This window comes from Hipposideros armiger, unplaced genomic scaffold (genome assembly GCF_001890085.2).
Source record: "Hipposideros armiger isolate ML-2016 unplaced genomic scaffold, ASM189008v1 scaffold_557, whole genome shotgun sequence".
Lineage (NCBI taxonomy): Eukaryota > Metazoa > Chordata > Mammalia > Chiroptera > Hipposideridae > Hipposideros > Hipposideros armiger.
The window spans coordinates 1,169,942-1,197,293 of record NW_017731907.1 but is presented as its reverse complement, the minus strand read 5'-3'; the positions used below and the strand labels follow the sequence as shown (position 1 = coordinate 1,197,293).

Sequence of the window (27,352 nt, the reverse complement as noted above, 5' to 3'; positions counted from 1 at the left end):
CCGTGTGTAGCCAGCAGCCAGCGTGAGCGGCCAGCAGCCGCAGTGAGCGGCCGTCCAGAAGCCGGCGACTGATCTGCTTCGCCCAGGAAGAGTGCAATGATGGTGCCAACTTGGGCCAGTGAAGCAACATCCTCCACAACTGACTGAAGAACAAAACGACAGCAACTTGTCTGTTCCCCTTCCCCCAATTCCCCAATAAAAATCTTTCAAAGAAAAAAAACCAAAAAAACGCTTAGAAAACATAAACAGGAAATTTTTAAAAAATACAATATACATTTTGGTGGGGAGGTGTTAATCTTAGAAAAATATAGAAGCAACGTGCTTTTTTCTTGCCTATTGGAATGACAGGTGCGTGTGCACACAATGAATACACACACACACACACACAGCAACATACACACACACACACACACACACACACACTGCTCAGTGCTGGTGAGAGTTCAGAGGAATAGACCCTCTTACCTACGGCTGGTAGGAGTAAAAATCAGTACACTTACTTGCTTCCTTTTCCTTTTTCCCTTTGCCTTTCTTTGACTCTTTCTTCTGTTAGTTCTTGAGTTAATGACTTCAATTAAGCAGGATCTCTCTCAACTTTATATCTCTTGATGATTATGGCTCAATTTCTTTTCTCACTAACCCTCCAACTTTAATTGTTCTTTATTCTAAATATTTATTTTGCTCCACTTTATTATTCACTTAATTCTACTGGGATTTTTATCATTCATCTTAATTTTCCTGTGTCCTCTTATTTATGTTTGGCTTCAGAGATCTTATGGTCATCCTTTTCTCTTTATTTTTCTATTTTCATTTTTTATTGTAAGCCTGTTTTAGCCCACTGAACCATTTTATTTTTAATTACTTTCATTCCCTTACTGCCTTTTTTTTTTTTTAGTGACAATGTTTTACACTGAAAAGTATGCCCTACCTTACAAAGACTTCTTTGATTTCTGATGGTCATATATTTATTTCTACATAAAGCAATTGTCACCGTGGCTGGTACAGTACACTTAAGAATTATATTGTAATATATAACTATAGTCAATACCAGGGTTTCAAATCATCTGACCTATCCATGTTTAAATAGCTGATAATACCATAAAGGTTTTATCCAGCATTATTGGTCTAGAAATATACAGAGGCAGAGAGCAGGTAGAGATGGAACTCTGAGGAAGTTCATTTCATAAATACTAATGAGGTACAGAATCCCTTCCAAATACAGACTGATTCCAAGTAGTACTCATAATCAGTACACATTTGGCTGAACCTGAATTTTCAGCTGTTCTAAAAATATCCTAACTGAATATCTTAAAGTAATCAAGAAATCCTTTTATAAAGCCTAAAATGCTCATCCTGGCATTCAGCAAGAAGAAATCTCACTTTCACTTTCTCACTCCCACTAAACTCTAAGGTCCTGACACCAACTCGGGTTCATGTTCTTGTCCTCGCATCTTACATAATGCCTGACAAATACCCTCCACCACTCAATAGCTTTGTCACCTTGGCTTCTCTACTTTGGCTACGACTCATTTTCCTTTTCTGAAAGATACAGAAAATCATTACTGCTTTAATGTCATTGTGAGACGGAATATGATAAAACGTGAAAGGGGTTTGACATGGAACCCAGGAATGTGTCTGTCTGTGACCATGTTGCCTTCCCCCCCACACATCGTGTGCTCTGGTCCTCCCTGTCGCCATGATCACGCATCCACATCCCTTTGCACACAGAGCCCGTTCATTCCTCAGAGACTCCAGTGGCTGGGCGCCAGGTACCAGAAAACAAAGCGCCTTTCATATTGCTGCTGTCATTCTTCCTCACAGAACCCTTTGAGGGAGGAATCATTTTTTTCCCCTTTTATAGCTGGAGAGCTGAGGCTCAAATAAGGGAAACAACTTTCTCAAGAGCCCACAACTAGTGAGGCGTAGAGCTAAGATTCACACACAGCTCTGCAGCTAGACTGTGTTTCTCTATACCTGACCTCAGGCCTGTATTGTGTTTTCCATCTAGCACAGTGAGGAGGGGGGCATTCTCTTTCGGATAAACCGATATGAGTTATTAAGTCCATGCTTGCTACACCAGACTTACACTAAACAGATGTCAGCCTTCTTTGGTGAGTCACAAGTGCTCAAACCCCTCCCTTCACTAGACTCTAAGATGCTTGAGTTTAGAGACCTGTTTATTTCATAATAGTTATAGCTTCATAACTGTTCTCAGGACAATGGTAGATGGTTGCTCAATTCGTGTAGGTTGACTATATAAACGAATGTTTCATAAGGTATGTCCATGTCCTGTAGTGAACAAAATCCAAGTCTGGTTGACAGGAGGAGAAAAGGAAACAGGGAGAGACATTCCCCTCAGGCCAAGCAGAGCACACACGCATGCACACACAGACAGACCTCAACACAAGCCCCTCAGCTACACACACTCCCTTCTCTCCTGGACACACAGACATGTGCATATTCATCTGTGACTATTTAACTATTTTTCAGTATGTGAAGAAATACGGGAATGTTTTTAGCATGGAAGTTGGTACCTTCTCTACAGTTATTATAACTGGATTGCCCTTAATCAAAGAAGCCCTTGTCCACCAGGACCAAAAGCTTGTGAACCGCCCCGTACCGCCTATCCGAGAGCGTGTCTTTAAGAACAATGGTAAGTTTCTTGACCAATGTAAGATGTGTATGTTTAATATTTTTAAGGTCTATTAAGGTGACTCTGTGAATATAATTCTCCAACACTCCCCAGAGACATTATAAAATGTCTGCCATTAAAAGAAGTTGGATGCTCACATGTCCCTATTTAAGGTACCCTCTCACATGATTTGGCAGGTGAGATTTAATCTCAGGGATTTGGGAAAAGCTGCATCTCCTGCATGAACTCACTTTAGATGCTATGATTGACAAGTAACCCATCATTCAATGATAGCAGAGAAATAGGCAATACATTCGCTCTATCTGAGTTTCCATCCGAATCTCTTCCCCTAGGAAAACGGGTGTGGATCTGCTTCCTTCTGCTGTTATTAGTTCCTTCTTCCTGCCTACAGTTCCTTATGCTTTTTCATTAAGATGTGCTCCACAGAATATCTGGAGCCTTCCTGTCCATGTTAGACCAGTTTGGCATGAGTACTTTAAATTATCATTAAATAAACTTAAACATTTAAAATTCTAAATGAAAAACTCTTCTATTTCTTGACTAAAGCACTATTTTTTTCAGGTGCTTCCCAATTCCTCTTTGAAATATTTTATCTATCAAATCTACATCCTTTCCCTCTAGTTATTATCTGCCGTGAGAAGCACAGTGCTAGACATCAGTGATATAACAGCAAGTGGAGCTGATAAAATCCATGTCCTTATGTAAGTCCAATTCTATTCAGAGAAAAAGACACTGTCCATTAATTATAGTAATTTAAGCTTTGTCTTATGATGATGAGTGTAGGACACACTTACTAGGTGTACCCAACCTACTCCTGAGATTTAGGGAAGACTTACATAAGTAAATAACAACAAATTTAATAAGGTGAAGAAACAATCAGGCAGAGGGAATAAAATATAAAAAGTCCCTGAGGTGTAAAAGACAGTGAAGTTGAGGAATTAAAAAAATGGCCAATGTGGCAAGCACAAAGATTAAATGAAGATAGTTAAATGGAGACAAAGCTGCTGAGGTTGACCAGGAATAGTTTGTGCAAGTAAGTATTTGTTAAAGATGTTTGTTTTTATCCTAGTAACAGTGACACACTTGAATGGTTTTCAGCAAGGAACAGAATCATCATATTTACCCTGCACGCTTTAAAAACATTTGGGCTGCAATGCAGATAAAGGAATAATGGAAATATGAGACCTCTGTAGCATTTTAGGTTTGGGAAGGCTGCAGCTTGGATGAGGGAGGTGGCAAGAAATGACACTACAGTAGGTTAAACAAGGACAGTGGCAGTGAAGATACACAGAGTGAAGATATTCAGGAGGGAAATCCAGTAAGACATGATGACTTAGATGGAGTGAGAGGGGACGGAGAACGAAGTGTTGAGATGGACACACATATGGGTAGATGATGGGGAAAAGGAACGTTTGGAAGAGTACAGGGTGGTTGGTTTGGCTTGAGGGGGCTAGTTTTATGTAGAAAAGCATAAATTCAATCATGGATATGCTGAGTTTGAAATGCCTTTCAGTTGGCAAACTCAAGCAGACAGTTGTATATATGTGTTGGGAGCTCAGAGACAGAAATATGATCACTATCAATTGATAATGATCAATATCAAATGTAAAACTTTAGGACTTGAGATTTCCCAGAAAAGGAGTATAGGGTGAGAAGAGAAGGCCTTATCTTTAAGAACTCCATCATTTCAGAATTTAATAGAAGAAGATGAAATAGCAAAAGATAGTGGAAGTTCTCTACTGTCAGAGAATTAGGTAGAAAACTTGGAGAGTGTGGTGTCCTGAGCATCACTGGAAGTGAGTATTTCAAGAAAGAAGTATCTCAAGCTGCTGAAAGACCAAATAAGTTGAGGTTGCAAAGTATCCCTGGATTTGACAGCAAAGAGGGTCATTTCATGGAGATGGTAAAGGCTAAATCCGAATATTAAAAGGAGTTGAAGAGTTCTCTGGAAGTGAAGAACTGAAAAGGAGTGTGCCCTTATGTGTTATAAAACAAATGATGGTCTGCTGAACACACCAAGATGCCGCCCCCCAACCCCTTTTGGCTACTTGAAATGTTCATTCCTCCTTGCTTTCTTCAGCCATCTATTCATCTATTAAGGTCCAGTTTAGACTGGACCACTCCTATAAAATTCATAAAAGGGAGCCAGCTGAGTGGCACGTTGGTTAAGAGCTGGCTTGGGACGCCAGTTCTGAGCAGCAGGGCCGAGGTTCGGATCCCACATGAGGGCCAGTAACACTGCCCTCTACAGCTAAAATGGTGAACAACAGCTCTAATGGAGCTGGGCTGCTGTGAATCACCGGCAACGGTGTAGGCTGCAGCCCCTGCTGCAGTGGGCTGCCATAAGCTACCGCGTGTGACCGGCAGCCAGCATGAGCGGCTGGCAGCTGGTGTGAGCTGCCAAGAGCCGCCATGAGCGGCCGTCCAGAGGCCGGCAACCAATCTGCCTCAGCCGGGAAAAGCACAATGATAATACCAACATGGGCCAGTGAAGCAATGTCCTCCACAACTAGACTGAGGAACAAAAGGACAACTTGTCTGTTCCCCTTCCCCGATTCCCCAATAAAAACCTTTAAAAACAAACAAACAAACTCATAAAAGGCTTACTGCTTTACAAGTATGAATTTTGTCTTACCTATGAGTGCATTGTTAGTATGTAGCATAACATAGATATATAAATATACCTATGTGACTGGAAAACAAAACATTGACTTTGGAGTCAGGACAATCTGAACTTGCATGGCTGTTTAGCTTCTTACTAACTCTGTGACCTTGCCAAAATTTACTTTATCCCTTGAGCCTCAGTTTTCCCATCAGCAAAACAGGAAAAGGGGTGATAATTGTATCTACCTCATAGATTTCCTTAGAGTACTAAATAACACTATGCATAAAAAATACTAAAGTACCTGGCATTGCAGAGTCAATGCATGCACAATGATATCTATTGCTTTGGGGTGATTTCTCTGAATAGTTTTCAAATGCCTAACACCCTTATCCTTCCCCCCACCTGATACACATCCCCATACCATTTGTTGGCTTTAAAAAATAATAATGTTGGCTTTCTTTTTCCCAGGATTGATCATGTCCAATGGCCAGATATGGAAGGAACAAAGAAGGTTCACCCTGACAACACTAAGGAACTTTGGTTTAGGAAAGAGGACCTTAGAGGAACGCATACAGGAGGAGGCCCACCACCTCAACCAGACAATAGAAGAGGAGAATGGTGAGTGTTTCCTAGGACAGGTGCAGAAGGCTGTGGCCCATTCATTCACTGATCAGGTGTTTATGAAGTACGTAAGGGCCTGTCCTATGCCCAGCTCTGTGTTAGGTACTGAGAATCTAACTGTGAACAACTAATCATGACCCTGCCCTCATGGAAGTCTAAAATTAAGTAGAAGAAGATGAGGATTGAAGACATAACTGATTTGATTTTCATTCAAGATGGTGAAGTAGGAAAACACTGTGCTTACCTCCTCTCAGAACCACATCAGTTATAACTAAACCACAGAACAATCATTACTGAGAATTACCTGAAGTCTAGCTGAACCGAAGCCCTACAACTACAGGCATACAGAAGAAGCCACATTAAAACTGGTAGGAGGGGCAGAGACACAAAACAGGCTCGACTCATACCTGGGTGAGACCATTAAAAATTGGGAGGGATATCTCTGCTATGGAGGTTCCCCCTGAGGAGCAAGGGGTCCCCTCACCTCCCAGGCCATGGTTCAGTGCTGGGGAAGAAGTCCCCATAACTTTCGACTGTGAAAACCCTCAGAGATTGTGGCTGAGTGAGATGGAGGAGGGTGGAATCCCAGGTGCTCCTTTTATTTTTATTTATTTTTTTTTTTTTAGCTGAGCCATCGTGCCACCTGTTGGCAGCTCAGCGGCAGCTCAGCTTGGGCAGCGAGTTGAACAGCAGCACTGTTGCTCAGAGCTCGCGCTCTTGAGCGAGCTCTAAACCAACTGAGCCACTCGGCCAGCCCTCCCCAGGTGCTCCTTTTAAAGGGAGCAAACAAAGCCTTACTTACTCACTTATGGACTTCCTTGCTCTGAGGTCCAGCACTTGGGCAGCAGATCAAATGGCAAAAGGCACCAGGGACATATGGAGAGGAACTGAATTGTCTAGCTGCAGGATGAGAGCTGGAGGGGCAGCTTTCTCCCTGATGCTGGAGTTGGGAAAAGCCATTGTTTCTTTGTTGAGCCCTCCCCCTTCCTGCATTCAGACACATGCAGATGCAGGCAGACACCATATCTGAGTCTCCATCAAACTGGTTGTTCTCCTCTCCCAATTCCCCAATTAAGAAAACAAACAAACTGGGTATCACCTTTCCTCTATCCCACCCTAGTGACTGCCTGAGACCACATCCAACTAAACATTGAGGCACACTCTAGCCACTTCCAGTGGCTTTCCCATATAAGTAGCCTGCATTGGCTCATGCTGCAGATTTATCTAAAATCTCTCAAAGGCTCACAAAACCCAAACAAGCAGCATCTGGTTTTCTCATGTCTTTTACCTCTGGCTGAGCAGCCCTAAGCCTGGTACCAGTGGCAACCAGCCTCGGTTTGCATATTGGACTCTCAGGGCACCTCCAAGCACAGCACAGGTGACAGCCATCTGAGGATTGCTTCGGGGTTCATGCCAGTTGGCCATGGGCAAGGCACAGACTGCAGCTGAACTTGGCCTATAGTGGGTCCCTTATGGAAGGCCGTGGGGCTGGCAGGCCCAGTGACCAGATTCAGACTGGGCCAGAGCATCACTGAGCCACCTCCAAGGATGACACACTCAGAAGGCAGACTGGGCAGGAGCAGAGTCCTGCTAAAGTGAACCCTGCTCTTTAGAGTCTGCCCCTGCACAACAACCCACCAGCCAGCCCTTACATCCAATCAAACTGAGAGTCAATCCCCCTTATTGGCAAGCAAATAGCAATCAAGTTTCTATAAACAGGAGAGCACACATAACCAACATAAGGGGCAAACTTGTAGTACCTAGCTCTGGCGAAGAGAGAGATGCACCCCTGGTTCCCACAGGACACCTACTACATAAGGCCACTCTACTAAGACCAGGAGGCATAGCAACCCTACTTAGAAAGAAACACAGGGAGGCAGCCAAAATGGGGAGACAAAGAAACATTTCCCAAATAAAAGAACAGAACAAAGCTCCAGAAAAAGAATGAAACAAAATGGACACAAGCATTCTACCAGATGCAGATTTCCAAACACTGGTTAGAAGCATGCTCAGTGATCTCAGGGAGAACTTCAACAAAGACATAGGAAACATAAAAATGGAGATAGAAAATATTTATAAAAAAACAACCAGTCATAAATAAAGAATACAATAACTGAAATGAAGAATATATTAGAGGAAATCAACAGTAGATTAGATGAAGCAGAGCATCAAATCTGTGATTTAGAAGGTAAGATAGCAGAAAACACCCGATCACAACAGAAAAAAAAAAATCCAAAAAAATGAGTAGAGCTTAAGGGGCCTCTGGGACAACATTATATGGGGTACCAGAAGGAGAGGAGAGAGTAAGAATTGAAAACCTATTGAAGAAATAATTATTGGAAACTTCCCTATCCTGGAAAGGAAGTAGATATACAAGCTCAGGAAGTTCAGAGGGTTGCAAAGAAGATGAAGCCAGAGGCCTAACCAAGACACATCATAATTAAACTGCCAAAGGTTAAAGACAAAGAGAGAACCTGAGAAGCTGCAAGAGAAAAGTAGTTAGTTACCTGCATGGGAGCTCCCACAAGGCTGTCAGCTAATTTCTCAACAAAAACTTTGCAGGCCAGGGGGGACTGGCAGGAAATATTCAAAGTGATGAAAAGCAAAGACCTATCAGCAAAGCTATCATTTAGAATTGAAGGACAGATAAAGAGCTTCCCAGATATGAAAAAGCTAAAGGAGTTCATCACCACCAAATCAATATTACAAGGGGAAAAAAAAATTAAAAAATAAATAAAAGTAAATAATAAAATGGCTATAACTACATATCTATCAACAATTACTTTACTTTTTTATTTATTTTTTTTTAAAAGATTTTTATTGGGGAACTGGGGGAGAGGAACAGCTCTGGGGAATCAGGGGAAGGGGAACAGACATGTTGCTGTTGTTTTGTTCTTCAGTCTAGTTGTGGAGGATGTTGCTTCACTTGCCCAAGTTGGCACCATCATTGTGTTCTTCTGGGGTGAGGCAGATCAGTTGCCGGCTTCTGGACGGCCGCTCACGGCGGCTGCTGGCCGCTCACGCTGGCTGTTGGCTACACATGGTAGCTTATGGCAACCCACTGCAGCAGGGGACTGCAGCCTATGCCGTCACTGGTGACCCACCGCAGCCCAGCCCCAGGTTGGGCTGCCATTCACCATCTTAGCTGCAGAGGGCAGTGTCACTGGCCCTCATATGTGGGATCTGAACAGGGGCCCTCTGGCATCCCAAGCCAGTTCTTAACCAAAGCACCACTCGGCCAGCCCAGTCAACAATTACTTTAAATGTAAATGGATTAAATGCTTCAATCAAAAGACAGGGTAGCTGAATGGATAAGAAAATAAGACCCTTACATATGCTGCCTACAAGAGACTCACTCAGATCAAAAGGCACACACAGACTGAAAGTAAAGGATTGGGAAAAACATTTCATGAAAATGGAAATGAAAAAACAAAAGCTGGTGTAGCAATACTTATAGCAGACAAAATAGACTTTAAAACAAAGGCTATTACAAGGGACAAAGAAGGTCCCAGTAATCATATTTCTGGGTAATTATCCAAAGAAACCCAAAACACTACTTCAACGGGACATGTGCATTCATATGTTCATTACAACATTGTTTACAATGGCCAACAGGTGGAGGCAACCTAGATGTCTTTCAATGGATGAATTAAAAAAAAGTTAGGTTGTAGATGTGTACAGTGGAATATTGTTCAGCCATGGGAGGGAGTGAAGTCTCACCATCTGTAGAGGCATGGATGGCCTGAAGGGTATTGTCCTGAGTGAAATAAGTCAGACAGCAAAAGGCAGATGCAATGTGGTTTCACTTATTCGAGAGTGTGGAATCTAAAGAAAACAAACAAACAAACAACACAGGAAGAAACTCATAGATACAGAGAATATTTTGATGGTTGCCAAATGGGAGGGGTGTTGAGAATGGGTGAAAAGGGGGAAAGGATTTAGAAGTACAGATTGGTTGTTACAAAACAGTCAATAATATTGTAATAACTATGTATGGTGTCAGATGGGTACTAGATTGATTGGAGTGATAGATGGGAGGGGTTTGGAGGGCAGGGTGAAAAAGGTGAAGGCATTAAGGAGTATACATTGGTGGATACAAAATAGTCATGGGGATGTAAAGTAAAGCATAGAGAATATAGTCAATAAAATGGTAATAACTATGTATAGTGCCAGGTGAGTACTAGACTAGTCAGGGAGATCACTTCTTAAATTATACAAATATCTAACCACTGTGCTGTACACCTGAAATTAATATAAAATAATATTGACTATCAACTGTAATTGAAAAATTAAAAAGGGGGGGAAAGGTGAAGCAGAATAAGAGGTTCAAATTTCCAGGTATAAACAAATAAGTCATAGGGACATAATGTACAGCATGGGGAATATAGTCAATAATATTCTGAGGGCATGGCATGGTGTCAGGTTGCTGGACTTACAGTGATGACTTCTTTTTTATGTATATAAATGTTAAATAACTATTGTGTATACCTGAAACTAATATAATACTGTATCCTAGCTATATTTCTTTTAAAATCTTTTTTAAAAACACGTTACTGATTTTGAACCCTGGTCATCAGTTTGACTTCCGGGCATTGCCTGAGTACATGCTACATGTCAGACCCCATGCAGGATGCTGTGGCCAGAGCCTCACATGTGTTTCACTGCTCAGTATGTCGCATGTCATATAGAATCTCAGTAGAAAACAGAAACAAACCAATCTGAAGGATCTATCTTTTCTTCCACCTGCAGGACAGCCTTTTAACCCTCATTTCAAGATCAACAGTGCAGTTTCCAATATTATTTGCTCCATCACCTTTGGGGAACGCTTTGAGTACCAGGATCATCAGTTCCAAGAAACGCTGAAGTTGCTGGATGAGGTCATAACTCTGGAGATGTCAATCTTCTGCCACGTAAGGGGTTCTCTTTTTATATCTTGGTTAAGGACTTTGGGGCTAATGTCGGACACAGATGGTTTTTTTTAAATATATACCTTTTAAAATTGACTTCAACACAAACTTATTGGAAATCAATCTGTGACTCAAGTGTCTTTGATAATATTGTTAAATTGTTATGGTATGCCATGCACTTATGAACCTATGTTGTTTTATTTAAAAAGTGCAACAGTGTCATTGCCTTTGAGTCTCTCCTCTCCAGGTCTCTCCCTAAACCAGCCATCTCCTGCCTTTCCCAGAGGTACACCTCTGTGCCTGGCTTCTCCCTTGGTGCATTGCTCTCAGATTCTACTGTGTTAGTGGCTCATTTTAAAAATCTTGATTGTATTCCATTTTATGACTATGTCATTCTTTGTTACTCTATTCTCGACTGGTGGACACCTGGATGGTTTCCAGGTCTCAGGAGTTAGAATAAAGTTGCCACAAACATTCTAATACAACTGTTCCTGTGGATACATCCACTCATTTCTCTTACATATAGGTATATACCAGGACATTAAAGATGCCCAAAGGTTTCCAAAGCAGTTAGAGTATTTACATGTCCACCAACAGGATATTATCAATCCCCTAATTTGTTGAGATAAAGACATTTAGGCTTCAAATCTCACCCCTTCCTTGGTGGGCCCTGTACTCTAATTTTGTCCTTCAACAACTGTGAGTCTGTCAAAAACTTTGTTTAGCTAATTGGTCTCTCAGCTGATTTTCTGGATTTGGAAAATAACTTCTGGGGAAAAACTGGCCTCAGGTGTTGAGGTCACCACTCTGGCATCCAGAGTGGATTTATTATTATTATTCCTGGCTAACATCTTTGCCTGGAGGCTTTGGATCCATCACATCAAAATGGAAGAAGAAGTTAGCATGACGGTCTCCTGGCACATGAAAAGGGCATAATAAACATGTGCTATCATTATTATTGTAGAGTTATTTATGAATTCCTTGTTCTCATTTCTAGTCACAGTAGTCCCCAGTTCAGTGACTCCTTTTTTGTCCTTCCTACTAAGACAAAACCCAGGGAGTCATGAGAGTTCAGTGGTGCCCAGCTGACGTTCCCCAGGGAAAAGAAATTCCTGGAAGGGCAAGAAGGGGCAGTAGATTAAAAGTAATAAGCATTTCTTGGAGTCCCAAAATACACCAGTCATGTTGATAGAAAACTACACAAACTTTATCTCAGTGAATTTTCACAACAATCCTTTCAGGGTGAGATGAAGCAGCACAGTGTATGCAGGCAGATATGCGAGTGTGTAAGCAAATCCAGAGGGTGCTCCGCTGGCTCTGTAAGTGCTTAATAGATCTCATGCCATTTGGTCACCAGAATAACTCTGGGGTCCCGTTGCCAGCTAGGTAAACTACGGAGTAACAAGTTATAGCGTCACCATTATCATCATCATCAACACTACCAAAATATTACAGCTAGAAAGCAGTAGAGCTAATGGCCAAGTCAATCCATGCTGTAATTTCAGGTTTTCCACTATGTCATGCTTTTCTACCAGATATTGTTAGAGAAAATATATTCTCAAACTACTGTATTTCAGAAAAAAATGTCTAACCCACATGGAAATTATACCTCAGTGGAGGCAGACAAACAAACATATATGTTTAACAAACAAACATATATACCGGAGGTGCCAAAGAATGGTATACACATGACTTGTATTCATATTTTGTTATCAGTATATATTGAGTATTACAATTTCAATACAGTTTTTCCTTTCTTAAAATGTGTATGCATTTATTTGGCACCTTCTGTATATATTGCACACATATATAACCTAACACACACAAACACACAAACAAGTGATAATTGCCTTGAAGGAAATAAAACAGAATAAAGGAATGGGCAGAGGGTGACAGGGGTGCTGCCACATATAGGATCATCATGTAAGACCACTCCAGGTAGACATTTGAGCAGCACTTTAATTAAATGAGGGGCTGGAATTATACAGATTTCAGAGGAAGAACATTCCAGGGGGAAGGAATAGAAAATGCAAAGGCCTGGGGCCGGCCAAGTGGCTCAGTTGGTTAAGAGTTGGCTTAAGAGCGTGGGCTCTGAGCAACAGGCCCACCGGTTCGATTCCCACATGGACCAGTGACATTGCACCCAAGCTGAGCTGTCACTGAGCTGCCAACAGGTGGCAGGATGGCTCAGCTGGTGTAACAACAAGATTGTCTGTTCGATGGTGGGCTATGCCCACTTGCAACTAGGACTGAACTCAGCAGCTTGAGCTGAGCTGCCCCCCAGATGGCTCAGTGGATAGGGCATGCACTCTTAACAACAAGGCTGCCAGTTCAACTCCCGTATGGGATGGTGGCTACACCCACCCGCAACTAAGATTGTAAAACAGCACCTTGAGCTTAGAGGCCATGAACTGCCAATGGGCAGCCAGATGGCAACTGGCGCCCTCCAAAACGAAGACTGAAGAACAACAACTTGGCTGGTCTCCTTCCCCAATTCCCCAACACTGTTCCCCTTCCCCAATTCCCCAATCAAATCTTAAAAAAAAAAAAATGCAAAGGCCTAAGCAGGACTATCCTTCCTGTCATCACAGAGGTCAATGGGGCTGGACTGCAGAAAGTAAGATGGCAGGGAGTGACAGCAAAGGGTGCAACAGGTGTTTGCAGGGGCCAGCTCATGTAGAGCTTATATGCTCAGAGAATGATGTAGAAGTGTATCAGCGTGTCATGGAATGTTATTGAAGAATTAAGAACCAGAAAGTGAAATGATCTGATTAAACTGTTAAATGATCACTTTGGCAGTTCTGTGGAAAATAGACAGGGAATAGGGGCTAAGGATGGAATCAGAAAAACTGTTGGAGGCTGTGACAGCTTCCAGGTAAGAAATGGCAGTTTGTACTATGATGACAAAGCTGTTGAGGTGGTGAAAATGGATCTGAAATGGGATATATTTAGGATGGGGGGCTGAAATGCTTTGCTGCAAAGACAGAAAGAGGGATGAGAGACAAAAAAAGAGTCAAGGTCTAAGTGCAAGCAAACAAAAGCCAGAAAGAGAATATTTAGGTTGTCATAGGAAGTGGAAACGGACGCCATGTTGCCTTCATGATTGTTTTGTTTTTCTCAATTAGCTCTATAATATGTTTCCATGGATAATGAAATTCATTCCTGGACCCCACGAAGCAGTCTTTGGCAAATGGGAGAAACTGAAGTTGTTAATTGCCCGTGTTACTGAAAGCCACAGGAAAGATTGGAAACCTGATGAAACAAGGGACTTTATTGATGCATACCTCAATGAAATAGAAAAGGTGACGGAACCAAAGTTGGTTTCTGTGTTTTGTTTTGAAAGAACAAAATGGGGGTGGGGGGTACACTGCATTCCTATTGATGCTGTAATAAACTAACTTAGTGGCTCACAACAACACAAATTTATTCTCTTACAGCTCTGGAGGTAAGAAGTCTGCCAGTTGGACTGAGCTAAAGTCAAAGGGTTGGCAGGGCTGGCTCCATGGAAAGCTCTAGAGGAGAATCTGTTTCCTTGACTTTTCCAGCTTCTAGAGCTTATATTGCTTGGCTCACGGCCCCCTCCTGCATTATCAAAGCCAACAATGTAACATCTTCTCGGCTAATATCCTTCCATCTGCTCTTTACTACCTCCTTGCCTCTTGTGTATATATTGGGCCCACTGGGATTCTCCAGGATAATCTAACCATATCTAGATCTTTAACTTAATCTATAAAGTCCCTTTTCCCATATGAGATAACATTCACAGGTTCCAGAAATTAGACATGGACATCTTTGTGGGTCATTATTCAGCCTCCCACTGGGAGTAAATATAGAGGCAGTATATCAAAGAGTGGAAGAGTAGCATTAACTCAGGATGGATGAGGTAATTAGAAATAAAGGCAGGGTTTCCATGGTGTTGGCCTTGAGGCTTTGGAAATGCCCAAAGACTGCCTTTTCACCTTCTATTCTCTGCCCTCTACCCATATCTGAAGGAGCTGTATGAAAGAGGAAAAATAAGAACTGAGCTTCAGAGCACTGTTTCATTATTAGTTGAACCTGTGCCAGTGTCCTACCCCTTCCTTCAGGCCCCGGCGCAGAAGACAAAGAAAGCTGAGTCGGAGGCCAGGGTTAATCCTCGGTGCCTAAGTGGGACCCCGTATCATCCACTTCCCAACATTATAGGAAAGAAACAGCAGAAAAAGCCAAATTGGCTGTGTAGCTTTGAACACACTAACCTTTCTGATGAATACACATCATCGCGTTTTTGACTCATCACACTATCTGTTCCTACTGTGGAAGTTGGCAGAATGGTGGATTTCTTTCCCGTCTCCTGCCCTATTTCAGCATATTTGCATAATATTAATAGAAGCATTGATTCCTGTTCAGAGGAGGAGACTTCACTTGCTATGTGGCGTGCAGATATGGGACCACACATGAAGGGCATGTTGACAAATTGAAGGTTTAAGAGGAAGGTGTTAAAAGTGATGAAATGCCATGAGGATTGATTGGTGAATCATAGAAGTTCCACCTAGAAGGAAAAGATTAACAGAGAGATGTGTAAATTACTGTACATAAGAAGAATTCAGTTTATTCTTTCTAGTATCAGTGTAAATATTTGATGGGTATTTGCTGTGTGCCCTTTGAATCTCACTAGATTCCTAATGTTATCTTCAGGGATGTGTTTTGTTATTTCTATTTATAAAACAAGAAACTAAAGCACAGAGAAGTTAAGTCACTTGCCATGGGTCATAGAGATAGTGAATCGTGTGACTAATATTGGAAACCAAGCTTGTGTCTCCACTGTACTAATAGCTTCTCTTTCCACTGTACAAATAGCTTCTTCCAAATTAGAGACATAAAATGTAGTTGTCTTGATTTTCATCTACCCAAACTCATGAAAGCTTCCAGCAGTTGGGCAGGATGATGCTAATGATGATATTGCTGTAATAAGATTCTGCCTCCTGGGGAGACCGAGTGAAAGCTGTTTCTCCTGGGGATCTTCCACATTCCCTCCCTTGGATGAAGCCTCTGTGTGCTGTGGCAACTGAGAACCCTGTGAATAAACTAATAAACATGGTACTTTCTAGCATGCAGACAATCCTACTTCAAGTTTTAATGACGAAAACCTCATTGTCACTACCCTGGACCTGTTCTTTGCTGGAACGGAGACAACTTCGACGACGCTGCGCTGGGGTCTGCTTTACATGGCCCTCTACCCAGAAATCCAAGGTGAGCATGTCAGTGAGTATGCCTGGGCCAAGACAGAATGGTGCCTCCTGAACACAATGCCCCAAAGTTGGGGCAGAAGCTAGCATGGTGGAATGGAAAGCTAGGTAGGAGGCAAAGTGGACTTGAGAATGGGCACCTTCTTCAATTTTTCTGGCAGGGTTGTGATGGATCCACATAATACAAATATAGCAGAGACCCTGCCATCAGGAATCTGAGTCTAGTCGGGAAAACCGTGAAGTTAATTGCCATTGGGGTGAGTTCCAGGAAAGAGTTACATTCTCACATGAAATCTGGTCCTAGGGGAAGTTAGATACAGACCATACAAAAAAATGAAGGAAGGAGGAAAGGAGGGAGGGAAGGAAGGAAGGAAGGAAGGAAGGAAGGAAGGAAGGAAGGAAGGAAGGAAGGAAGGAAGGAAGAAAGGAAGGAAGGAAGGAAAAGAAATGTGGTCCTAGCCTTCCCTCCTTTTAGGTAATGTCTTTCATTGCCATGTGGATAAAGTTCAAACTCCTTAGGTATATCACACCCTCAGATATGCCTCTTTGCCTGTGTAGCCCAAACTTCACCCACCCTACGCTTCACTAAATCACATGTCATTTTCTTTGCACAGCCATTATTTATGCCTCTGTGTCTTCTTCCCTCTATAAGAATGTATTTCTCTAATTTCTCTATATGGTAAACCACTACCTAGCTCTGTTTGAAGAATCTACTAAATACTACCCTTTATAAGATGTTTCCCCACTCGTCTAAGAAATTACTAGCATTTTCTTTCTCTAGAGATGATCTAAAGCACCTCCATTACTGTGCATATCTCACATTAGTTATGTATCTTCTCCTCAGATGGTCTATCTTCCCCATTCAATGACAGTGAGTGTTATCATCATTTTCCTTTCTCCAGGTCCCACAGCAGTTTGAGTACATGAGGGATCAGAGCTGTTACGATACAGTTTTTAAAACTGTGGTAACAGTTTACTAACAGGACATCAAATCAATTTACTGGATCAAGAGCAACTTTTTTCCCTAAAACAAAAATAGAATAGAAAAGATCAGAAAGCTTCCCATGTATTAAGGATAAGTTTCTTCATGAATAGAGATTTTAGCTAGATACCTGTATATATGTGTTTATATATCCTGAATCATGACGTAAACTGCCTTTGTAACTGTGAATTACAATTTTAAAGAGTTTAAAAGCTGCCTAGGGCCAGCTGAATGGTGCATTGGTTAAGAGCTGGCTTGGGACACCAGAGGGCCCCGGTTCGGATCCCACATATGAGGGCCAATGACACAGCCCTCTACAGCTAAGATGCTGAACAACAGCTCGACCTGGAGCTGGGCTGCCATGAGTTGCTGGCGACAGCGTAGGCTGAAGCCCCTGCTGCAGTGGGTTGCCATAAGCTACTGTGTGTAACCAGCAGCCAGCATGAGTGGCCAGCAGCTGCTGTGAGCGGCCGTCCGGAAGCCAGTGACTGATCTGCCTCACCCGGGAAGAGCACAATGATGGTGCCAACTTGGGCCAGTGAAGCAACATCCTCCACAACTAGACTGAAGAACAAAAAGACAACAACTTCTCTGTTCCCCTTAACTCAATTCACCAGTGCTTTTCCCATCCCCCAATTCCCCAATAAAATTCTTTAAAAAAAAAAAAGCTGCCTGGTTAGGATATAGACTTGGTTTCTACAATAGAGACTCTGAAATAATAATGGCTTAAGATGACAGAAGGTTACACTCATGTTCATAGCAGCATTATTCAAAATAGCCAAGAGGTAGAAGTAACCCAAGTGGCCACTTATGGATGAACAGATAAAATGTGGGGTAATGGAATCTCATTCAGCCTTTAAAAGGAAGGACATTCTGACACAAGCTACAACATGGATGAAGCCTTAGAGCATTATGTTAAGTTGAATAATCCAGTCACTAAAACACGAATACTGTATGATCCCACTTATATGAAGTATCAAGAGTACTCATTCATAGAAAGAGAAAGTAGAATTGTAGTTGCCAGAGGTTGGGGAAAATGAAAAGTTATTGTTTAATGAATGTAGAGTGTCAGTTTGCATCATAAAAAAAGTTCTGAAGATTGGTTACATAATAATGTGAATATACTTAATACTATTAAACTCTTCACTAAAAAAGGATTAAGATTATATATTTCATGTTATGGATATTTTACCACTATTAATTTTTCATGTGGACAGTAAAAGTAAAAAGATAGAAGTTTATTTCTCTCTCAGGTAAAATCTTTAAACTGTACTCTGCAGAGCCATTTGGGTTCCAAGCTCTTTCCAATGTGTTTTTCTGTTGTATCTAAAATGTTGCCACTCTCAAAGATGGCTCCACACTGCAGCTGCTTATCCACCAATAGGAAGGGAAGAACAAGAAGGAAGCATATACAGTTCTTTAACGGCATGCTCCAAGTATTAAACATCCCTCCTACCTACATTCTATTGGTCAGAACTTAATCACATGGTCATATTTAGTTACAAGAAAAAGTGGAAATTAGTCTTTGTCTGGGCAACCAGGTATCCAGCTAAAATCTTTATTACTATAGAAAAAGAAAAACAAAAAACCAGATATTGGAAAACAATTAGCAGTTTCTATCATTTGTTGTGTGCTCACTGATACCAGTTCATGTAAGTCTCAAAATATCCTTAAGATGAAGGTCGATTTAGCCTCACATAATAAGAAAAGGAAACTGAGGATCGAATATTTTAAGTACTGTGCAGCAGTAATGATTAGAGCAAATGTTTGCAACCAGAATTGTCTTACAACAGGATCTGCTTTCCACTCTTATAATATACTTCCTTGAGAAATAAGAGTCTAGATAGCTTACTATGATTTCAGTAGGCTAAATTTTGAAATTTATAATTCTGACTCCGTTTATTCCATTCCTTAGCTTAACCAGGCTCAAGGAAAGTTGTGGCATAATCAAGTAATAGAACTTTTTCCTCTTTTCCAGAAAAAGTACAAGCAGAGATCGACACAGTGATTGGCCCGTCACAGCCGCCGAGCATGGCTGCTCGAGAGTCCATGCCCTACACCAATGCCGTCATCCATGAGGTGCAGAGAATGGGAAATATCATCCCCCTGAACGTGCCCAGGGAAGTGGCAGCTGATACCACCCTGGCTGGATACCACCTGCCCAAGGTAATGGGACTCCAGCCTCAGATCTTCAAGTGCATCCTTTTAAATGGTTGGAACTTGAACTTGAAAAGTGACATTGTATTCTTGTCCTAAGGAATCACTTAAATGGGGAGACCTCGAGGTATATTATACCTGATTTAATACTAGGTTTTTCCCCTTGTGTAACCCTTAGAGTATTAATTCAACTAGATATTGATAGTTATTATGAAGGGGAAGGAGGATTCCTAGGTCAAATATGTTTAGGCGAAGATTGGCTTTCCTCTACTGTAGAATTTCTCACTGTTTTTGCTATGTAATGTGTATTGTGAATCTTTGTGGGAAAACAGCAGGCAGCAATTCTTAGTGAGACTTTGTCATCGAATCTTTTTAGAACATCTCACAGGACTAGGGACTTGACAGATTTACTTTGGAAAATTCTGCCTCACAATCCTGGGCTCACAGACTATTACAGTACGAAGGGACAGCTGAGACCACCTGGACCAACGTCATATCAATGCTGGTGTTTCTACCATAGTAGCCCCACAGGTATTTTCCAGCTTTTACTTACAGCCATGTTTTGGGACTGTCTCATATGAGAAACCAATCCAAATGTGTGCAATATTAATCATTAGAAAAGGAGAGAATGGAACCAACACATATTAAGCAATAATTATATGCCATGGACTACATAGGTTCTTTCAAAATGTCTTAATTAGTCCTCAGAGTAACTCTTATTCCTGTTTTATAAACTCGGAAATCAAGGCTCAGAGAGATTCAGCTTGTGTGAGCGTGTGCCAAGAGTTGGGTTCCAGAACCAGATGTGTTCTGATTCCCGGGCTCATCTTTTTTTTGTACTACACCATGTTCTCTATACAGGAGTTAATTTACTTTGACTTTAAGAGCCTTCCTGAGATTGCTCTCAAGTGGTCCCTGGTAAATTCCGGTCTTCTCACAAGGGAAATTCTGATCTCACCTTGCCCACCCATTTTAAGATGTCAGCAGACAGTTCTCCTCTGCCCCCTAGCGTCCTCCCTGCACACTGCACGTTTACAGTTCCCTTGCTTTCTCACCACCTTGGACAGGCCTCTGCGGATCCATTCCAGTTTGTTTGTGTTTCCCTACTTGCGTCATGTCTGGAGACGATCTCAAGAGGCAGAACCAGGGGAGCTTACCCATTGGATACTCCTTAGTCATTGTCCCTGCAGAGTCAGGAACAGCAACTATTCCCACAGCTATTGCATTCACTACTTTCTGCTTGGCCATGTTATAAGTGAAGGCTGAGGTTTAAATTATTTCACAGGTGCTGTTTGCAAAAAAATAATACATTTAGCTCCAGAGAACCAGGAGAGCTGAACAGACTCGCTCTACCACTGATTTTTAATGTCAACTTTAGTAACCATTCAGGGAACTCAAGAGATCTAATTGGTTATGTTATAGAGGCTAGGGGCCATGGCTTTGATGTCAAATAGACCTAGTGCAGATCATGGCCCTATCTCTTCCCATTATGTGACCCTGGGCACGTTATTAACCTCCAGAAGGTTCAAGTTCATTATTTGTAAAATACATTTAAACCTACCTCACAAGTGGACGTAAAATGAGGTCTGGTGTGCAGAACATTTAATCTAATATTTAGCGTAGAAAGTGCTTCAAATGGCAGTAATTATTCTTTACTAATTGAACACATGATCATTAGGCACCTGCAACGCTCAGGTCTGGGGAAAAAAACCTGAGCAAAATCGTCATGCAAGTATATACCTAAAAACAATAATAACTGCCCAAGGGAAAAATTCACTGGTTTCCATAAAGAGGAACTGGCTGGAATGGGGACTAAGAGCAGCAGTGGTCAGAGAAGTCTTCGAAAGGAAGTGATGCTGGAGCTGAGGATAACAGAATAATTAAGAGTTAGCTTAGTGACAAAGTAGGAAGGAAAGCCATTCCAGACATGTAAACACGATTTAAAAAGGCATGGGAATGAGTGGGAACATAGCATGTTTGAGAAACTGAAAGAAGGCCAAGGTAATAGGAGAGAGAGTGCAGGCAGACTGTGGCCCAAACAGGGGTCAGGCAATGAATCTGTCACCTTAGAGTGATGGGAAGGTATAGAAGGGTATCTTGAATCAAGTTCAAGGTGTGGTTTGATGGGTAGATGGGTGTGAAATGATTAAATGATGTTCTAAGATCACTCTGCTTTCAGGGTGTAGAGCAGATTGAAAGGGGAAACAGGATATGAGGCATAGTTAGCCAGCTATTATAGGAGTATAAACAAGCAAGGTGGGTAGCCTGGACTAAGATGGAAACAGTGAACATAGAATGGAGGTGACAGAATCAAAAGAAATTTTAAGTAAAATTGGCCAGCCTCGCCGAAGGACCAGGTGAAGGATCAGGGGAAGGCACAGTGAGGGGAAGGTAGGCGTTGAGGAGGACTCGGGTTTCTTTCTGTATACCTTCAGGGATAATGGTTCCTTCTACGGGGCGACCTGATTGTACTATTAAACCTCTTGTGCAGTGTAGCAGACATTGGAGGGAAGGGAATGGGAAAAACAGGAGAATGAGACACCCTTTACCTTGGTAGAGCTGCCATAGTTATGACTTCACTGAGCAACTGTGTTAATTTTGGTACAGTACTGACTGGCAAGCTGTGATGTTCTTCTCCTATTGATGCATACGTGTTCCCTCCCAAGTCCTACACCAACTTGTTCCTGTAGATAAGATCCATACTGCAGTCAAGTGGAGACACACTTCACTAGTGAAATTCCCAGCAGGCAGGTCCAGTCTATCACTACAAGTTATCCCCTGGCAAAGAGCAGGGTCCAGGGTGGGGTGGGTGGCTCAGAAGGTGGTGGGTGGGGGAGCAGGGGACTGCCACCCCTCTGCAGAGGTGTGTTGTGTGTGTCAAGCTTTGCCTGAGTCTTTTCTGCCTTCTCTAGGGGACCATGATCATGACGAATCTGACTGCACTGCACAGGGACCCCACAGAGTGGGCCACCCCCGACACATTCAATCCGGAGCATTTTCTGGAGAATGGGCAGTTTAAGAAAAGGGAAGCCTTTCTGCCTTTCTCAGTAGGTGAGTTGTAAAGATGAGTGTGTGAGCCCAGAGTTCCTCTCTCAGCCCCGCCCTGCTCTCCTCCCTGCAGTCTTTTGTCTTAGTTGCACCAGCTCCAGATAGCCCTGCCCACAGGACTCCCTGTGGCTGTGGTTGCACCATGGGACTCCCTGGTCAGCATTACTTCAGGCTGCCCTGACTTCTAAGCCCTCACTGGCCTCTGATGGAGATTTCAGCTTCACTTTTTTCTGTCCCCAGAGCACTGGGGACAGGGACTCAGACCTCACTTCTTGCTCACATAGAAGGCTGGACACTGGTCGTCTTTATGGAATTTTTAAATGTCCCCAGTTCTTCTTAAGAGCCACCCACTCACACAGAACTAGAGACAACGCTCAACAAGACGATGGGGGATCAAGGAAAGGGGCTGCTTGCTTATCATTATGGGACCAGGAGGCACTCTGATTACCACGGCTTGACTAGATGGGCTTCTACAGTGTAAACACTCGTGAAGGGGTCCTCTTGCCTTTTCCAATTTTATTATGAGTTTAAAATCTAGTTAGTACCTTTATATGGGAGACAACTCGAAAGGGGCAAAGAGGATGCTGTGAAAACTCTCATGTTTCCAGGCCAGTCAGTTCCAAAAGGGTGTTTAACTCATTAAATTGTAAGATGAATAATGAAAATTCTTAGTATATTTCTTAGTATTGAGTAAGGTATGTTTCATAGATTATTGCAAGTAATTTCCCAATTCCTTAGTTCTATAAATATTTCCTGAGCATCTGTTACGTGCCAAGCATTTAGCCCTGAGGATATATGAATGAATGAAGTAGGAAAAAAAGGAAACTCTTCCCATGCAGCGTGTTCTAGTGTAACCTCACAAGGTTCAAATTGCTATGGCCACTTAGAGAAAACGAAACTGAGGCTTGGAGCGCTTGACTATGGCATTTGTACATCTTTTATTGTCTTTTTTTTTACTATACTTTTTCACATTTTTTCTTCTTTTTGCATTGAATATGTATTATTCAGGGAGAAAATAAATGACTACACATGCAAGAGAGATGGAGGTAGTGACCAATGTGGGGTGTTGTAACCCAAGTGGGGAGAGAAAGGAATTCGCCAAGGGGAGGGGACAGCAGAAGCCTAGACTGGGTGTCAGAGCAGGATCAAGAGGAGGCGTGGTCTGCACAGGGTGCTTGTGGCAGTGATGGGACATAAGTTATATAAACGGGGTTCTGATTCAATAAGTAAACATATCGAGGACAATGGGAAAAATTTACAAATAGAGAAAGGGGGATAATAGAATGAAAACTGTGTTGTTGGTTTCGGATTGGGGATGATGAATATGAACTCTAGTTTTGATAGGTAGGGAGGTAGATAGATGTAGAAATAAATGTAGATGTAAATGTGGGTGTGTATATACATATAACTGTATACTCACAAAAAATACACACATTGGTTCCCCAGCTCTACCCACTGAGATGCCCTGAGAGCAACACCACCTTGACACCAATGAGCATGTCTAATGCCCAGATGGTGGTTTCTACAATAGATATCATTATGCATGAGAAGGAACCAGGACTTCTGGGGGAAATGGCTGATTCCAGGCTGAGGAAGGGAAGCATAAGATGAGCCTGGAACACCTTTTTCTGCCCAAAAGTAAGAAGCTACCAGCTTGAATGGGCATTTACTTGCCAAGTCTGGAATACCTTGAGCATCAAGATAAATAATAACAGATTTCAAGCTTTTGAGTAGAAATAGGAATGCGTGAATTCATATTGATATAAATAAATGAATAAATGAAATGGGAGGAGAGAAAGCATTTAATTTCCTAGAATGCTAACTAAGAAATGTGGAGAGAATGATGAAATTTTGAAATTCATGATTTGGCAGCTATTAGAGTAATAAATAATTTGGCCAAGAAATAGGAATGGAAGCTAGTTCAATGAGGAGTGGTTTATTAACATAGTCTCAAGTAGTATTTATTAGTTGCAAAGAGAAAAAATAATTTTACAGGGGAGAATTTGTAGACACCACCATATTTAAGTGATTCAAGTTAGCATCACCAATAACAAACCAAATAAAATCGTATACCACTTGATAGGGTGAAATGAGAACACAGCCTTGTTTTGGTGATAATCCCACCCGAAATGCATGACCTCGAGACCTGAATCTAATCATGAGGAAACATGAGAGACAGTTACCAAATAATTGGTCTGTCATCTTCAAAAATGCCAGTCATGAAAGCTGAGGATTCCTTTGAATGACAGCCTAATGTAATCAGCCATAGTAATCTGGATCATTTTACAATAAAGGACATTATTGGGAGAACTGGCAAAACCTGAATGGGATTTGAGAAGATGGTGGTGATTTCCTGATTTGGCGGTTATTCTGTGGTTATGTTGGAGAATGTCCTTGTTTCAGAGAATTCATACTGAAGATTTTATGGGTACTGTAGGCAATTTACACTAAATAACTCAGGAAAAATAAGTTTTCTGTGTTATCCTTGCAAGTTTTCTGTACATTTGAAATTATTTTAGAATAAATGGCATGATATGGGAAGTATCTCAGTAAAGGAATGTAATATACAGAAAGCTATTTTAGTAATGCTGCTACCCAAAAGCTTTATTTAAAAGTAGTCTTTTTTATTTCTTTTTTTTTTTTGTAATTAACCAGATGAAGTTAAGGATAAGGTATTTTACAGCTAAAATGTTATGATTATCCAGAAGATGTGTTAAAATACTTTCTTTTGCTCTATGCATTATTATTTGTTTTCAGTCTGTAGCTCACACTATATATAAAATAAAGTTCCCATCTTAAACACACACATTTGCACTGATCCCTAAAGAGGTTACTTAATTTGCCCCGAATCCCATGGCTATGAAGTGGAGGAGTTGAGTTGTATTCCTGTCCTTTTGCCTCCAGCTCTGGACTCAGACAAGGAGTGGGATGTGGCCAGGGCAGGGCCAAGCACGAGCATCTGCCTGAAGGATCCAGCCTGGGGCCCACACCTTAGAAGCAAAGGCCCTGCTGGGACCACCATGTAGGGAGGCTGGAGCAGCTGCAGTGTAGAACGGCAACCAAGTCAGTGAGGTCCCCAATCATTAAGGAGGAAAACGTGACATAGGGGAAAGATGTCTTGTGCTTCAGAAGCCCTGGTATGATGTTTACTTGCTTAATTTTTGGACAGTTTTTTTTTTCTAAGAATTAAAAAAACTGAGCACAGAGTTTTGTTTTCTGCTTTTGTCACTGTTGTTTGCTAATTGATTTCTGAAAGCCTGTAGGCTAGACATCCTTTCTAGGACAACCCAGGTCTCCTATTGTCTACATGCTGTACCTTCAGCCCCTGCCTCACCTGCCTGACCTCTGAAGGCGCTGGAGTTTGTGAGTCCAGCCTGGTGGTTGTCAGACTGAAAGCCCCGTTTCCTAGCAGGCCCTTCCACTGTTCATGTTTTGCAAAACCTTGTAGAAGATTTCAGTCGAGACTGGGCATCGACACCAGTGTGAAGATAACTGGTCTTATGTTCTTGTCTTTCAGGAAAGCGGGCATGCCTTGGAGAACAGTTGGCTAAAACTGAGCTGTTTATTTTCTTCACTTCCCTTTTGCAAAAATTTACATTTAAGCCCCCACATAATGAGCAGCTGACCCCAAAACCCAGAATGGGCATCACCATCTCCCCAGCCAACCACCGCATCTGTGCTGTTCCTCGGACATGAAGGAGAAGAGAGGGAAAAGGAAAGCAAGAGGGGTCAGCATGTCCTCCGCTCTGAAGGCATGGCGCCTGCTCAGAAGTGAGGGAACAGGATGAAAGTGGCCCTGAGGAAAGATTGTTGAGTTGGACTCAGAGGAAACTGGATCTAAATCCACTTTGTTACCTCCTCCAATGTAGCCTGAGCAAATCATGTGTCTTGTGATTTACCTTTTCATCCAGGATGAAAAGAAGATAATGATTCCTTCTCTAAATGGAGACTTGCTGTAAGAATCACAGAAAATAATGGGCTTTACATGATTTAGAAACAATGACTCATATTATAAAAGTTATCGCTGTAATCTGTCTCCTTCTTGCTTCCTTCCTCGGACATCAATTTTACCTCAGGTCAAAGTCATGCCATATGGTTGATAAGAGGTGGAAGTGGACCCTGGTGACGCTGCCACAGAGGTTCCCACGAAGACTCTCACACTTGGTAGCACTCTGCAAGCTTCATCTTGCTTCTATCTCAGAATGGCGCTCTGGGAGCCAGCATGGCAGATGTTATTCCTTATTTATAGGTAGGTTAAGGAAGAAGCAGTTCCTATGGTTTACTTGAGGAAATCTGACCTTGGTCTTGGACCCAGGGCCACATAGGGTGTGGCCAGAAGTTTGTCAGCTTTTGGATGGCAAGTATTACCAGCCTACACTCAGCTGGTCCCTGGTAGAGTATTTCATAGCAGGGAACGAGAAATGCCAGACTCCTGCTCAGTCCTCCAGCACGTGGTCACTGAGGGGAGACAATGGAAGGCCCCGTAACACTGATAGTCATTGGAATTTTGACAGCAAGCTCAATGCAAACCAGCACAAAACAAACTTGATAAACTAGACTAAGCCATAGAGAAGATAAGTTTTCCTAAGGTAGTTAGACCTCAGTAATTTAAATAGCTCAGGACAAAATGGGCCATGAGGCCATGGGCTTTCTTTTCCTATTGCTTGGGATTCAGAGAAAAGCCAATTCAATGGACACCATTAGAAAGGGAGACAAATGGTGACAGAGAGTGAGAGAGTTTAGCCGGAGCTAGCCTGAGCTCTTCTGGGAGTCAAGAGTATGTCTGGAAGAAGTAGTTGGGCTTCCTAATGCTGGAAGAGGATTTCCTACTGGAAGAAGAATGGGAAGTGAGTACTTTCTTTGTAACCCGCTGGGAAGCTGCAGCTCTAGAAAACACCCCAAATGATATTCCTAGAATAAAACCAGTCACAGCAGGCCTTGAACTTCCCAACTATCTGAGATCCTGGCTTCCATTTCTTTTTCTTTTTCGTTTTTTCCCAATCAGATCACCCAAGTAGGAGACTAAGAAATTGGACAAAATGCTTGGCGTAATGTGATCAATCTCCTCATTTGTAAAATGAAGGGCTTTGTTGAAGTCCTGTCTGAGTTCCATGCCTGCTTTGCTATGCATTTTCCATGATTTCTAGATGGACA

At 42.0% G+C, this 27,352-nt stretch overlaps 1 protein-coding gene across 1 annotated transcript in view; it reads left to right on the top strand.

Annotated features, from left to right (window-relative positions):
- The window catches only part of LOC109371253 (cytochrome P450 2J2-like), a gene marked incomplete at its 5' end in the record, with an annotated part of 32,146 nt that extends 5,927 nt beyond the window's left edge, over positions 1-26,219 (top strand). Inside the window, 8 exons of the mRNA XM_019623663.1 lie at positions 2,491-2,653; positions 5,727-5,876; positions 10,629-10,789; positions 13,912-14,088; positions 15,874-16,015; positions 18,972-19,159; positions 22,063-22,201; positions 25,716-26,219. Of these exons, the coding sequence (XP_019479208.1) occupies positions 2,491-2,653; positions 5,727-5,876; positions 10,629-10,789; positions 13,912-14,088; positions 15,874-16,015; positions 18,972-19,159; positions 22,063-22,201; positions 25,716-25,894 (1,299 nt within the window). The remainder of the gene's footprint in view (positions 1-2,490; positions 2,654-5,726; positions 5,877-10,628; positions 10,790-13,911; positions 14,089-15,873; positions 16,016-18,971; positions 19,160-22,062; positions 22,202-25,715) is intronic.
- Between the last annotated feature and the right edge of the window lie 1,133 nt (positions 26,220-27,352).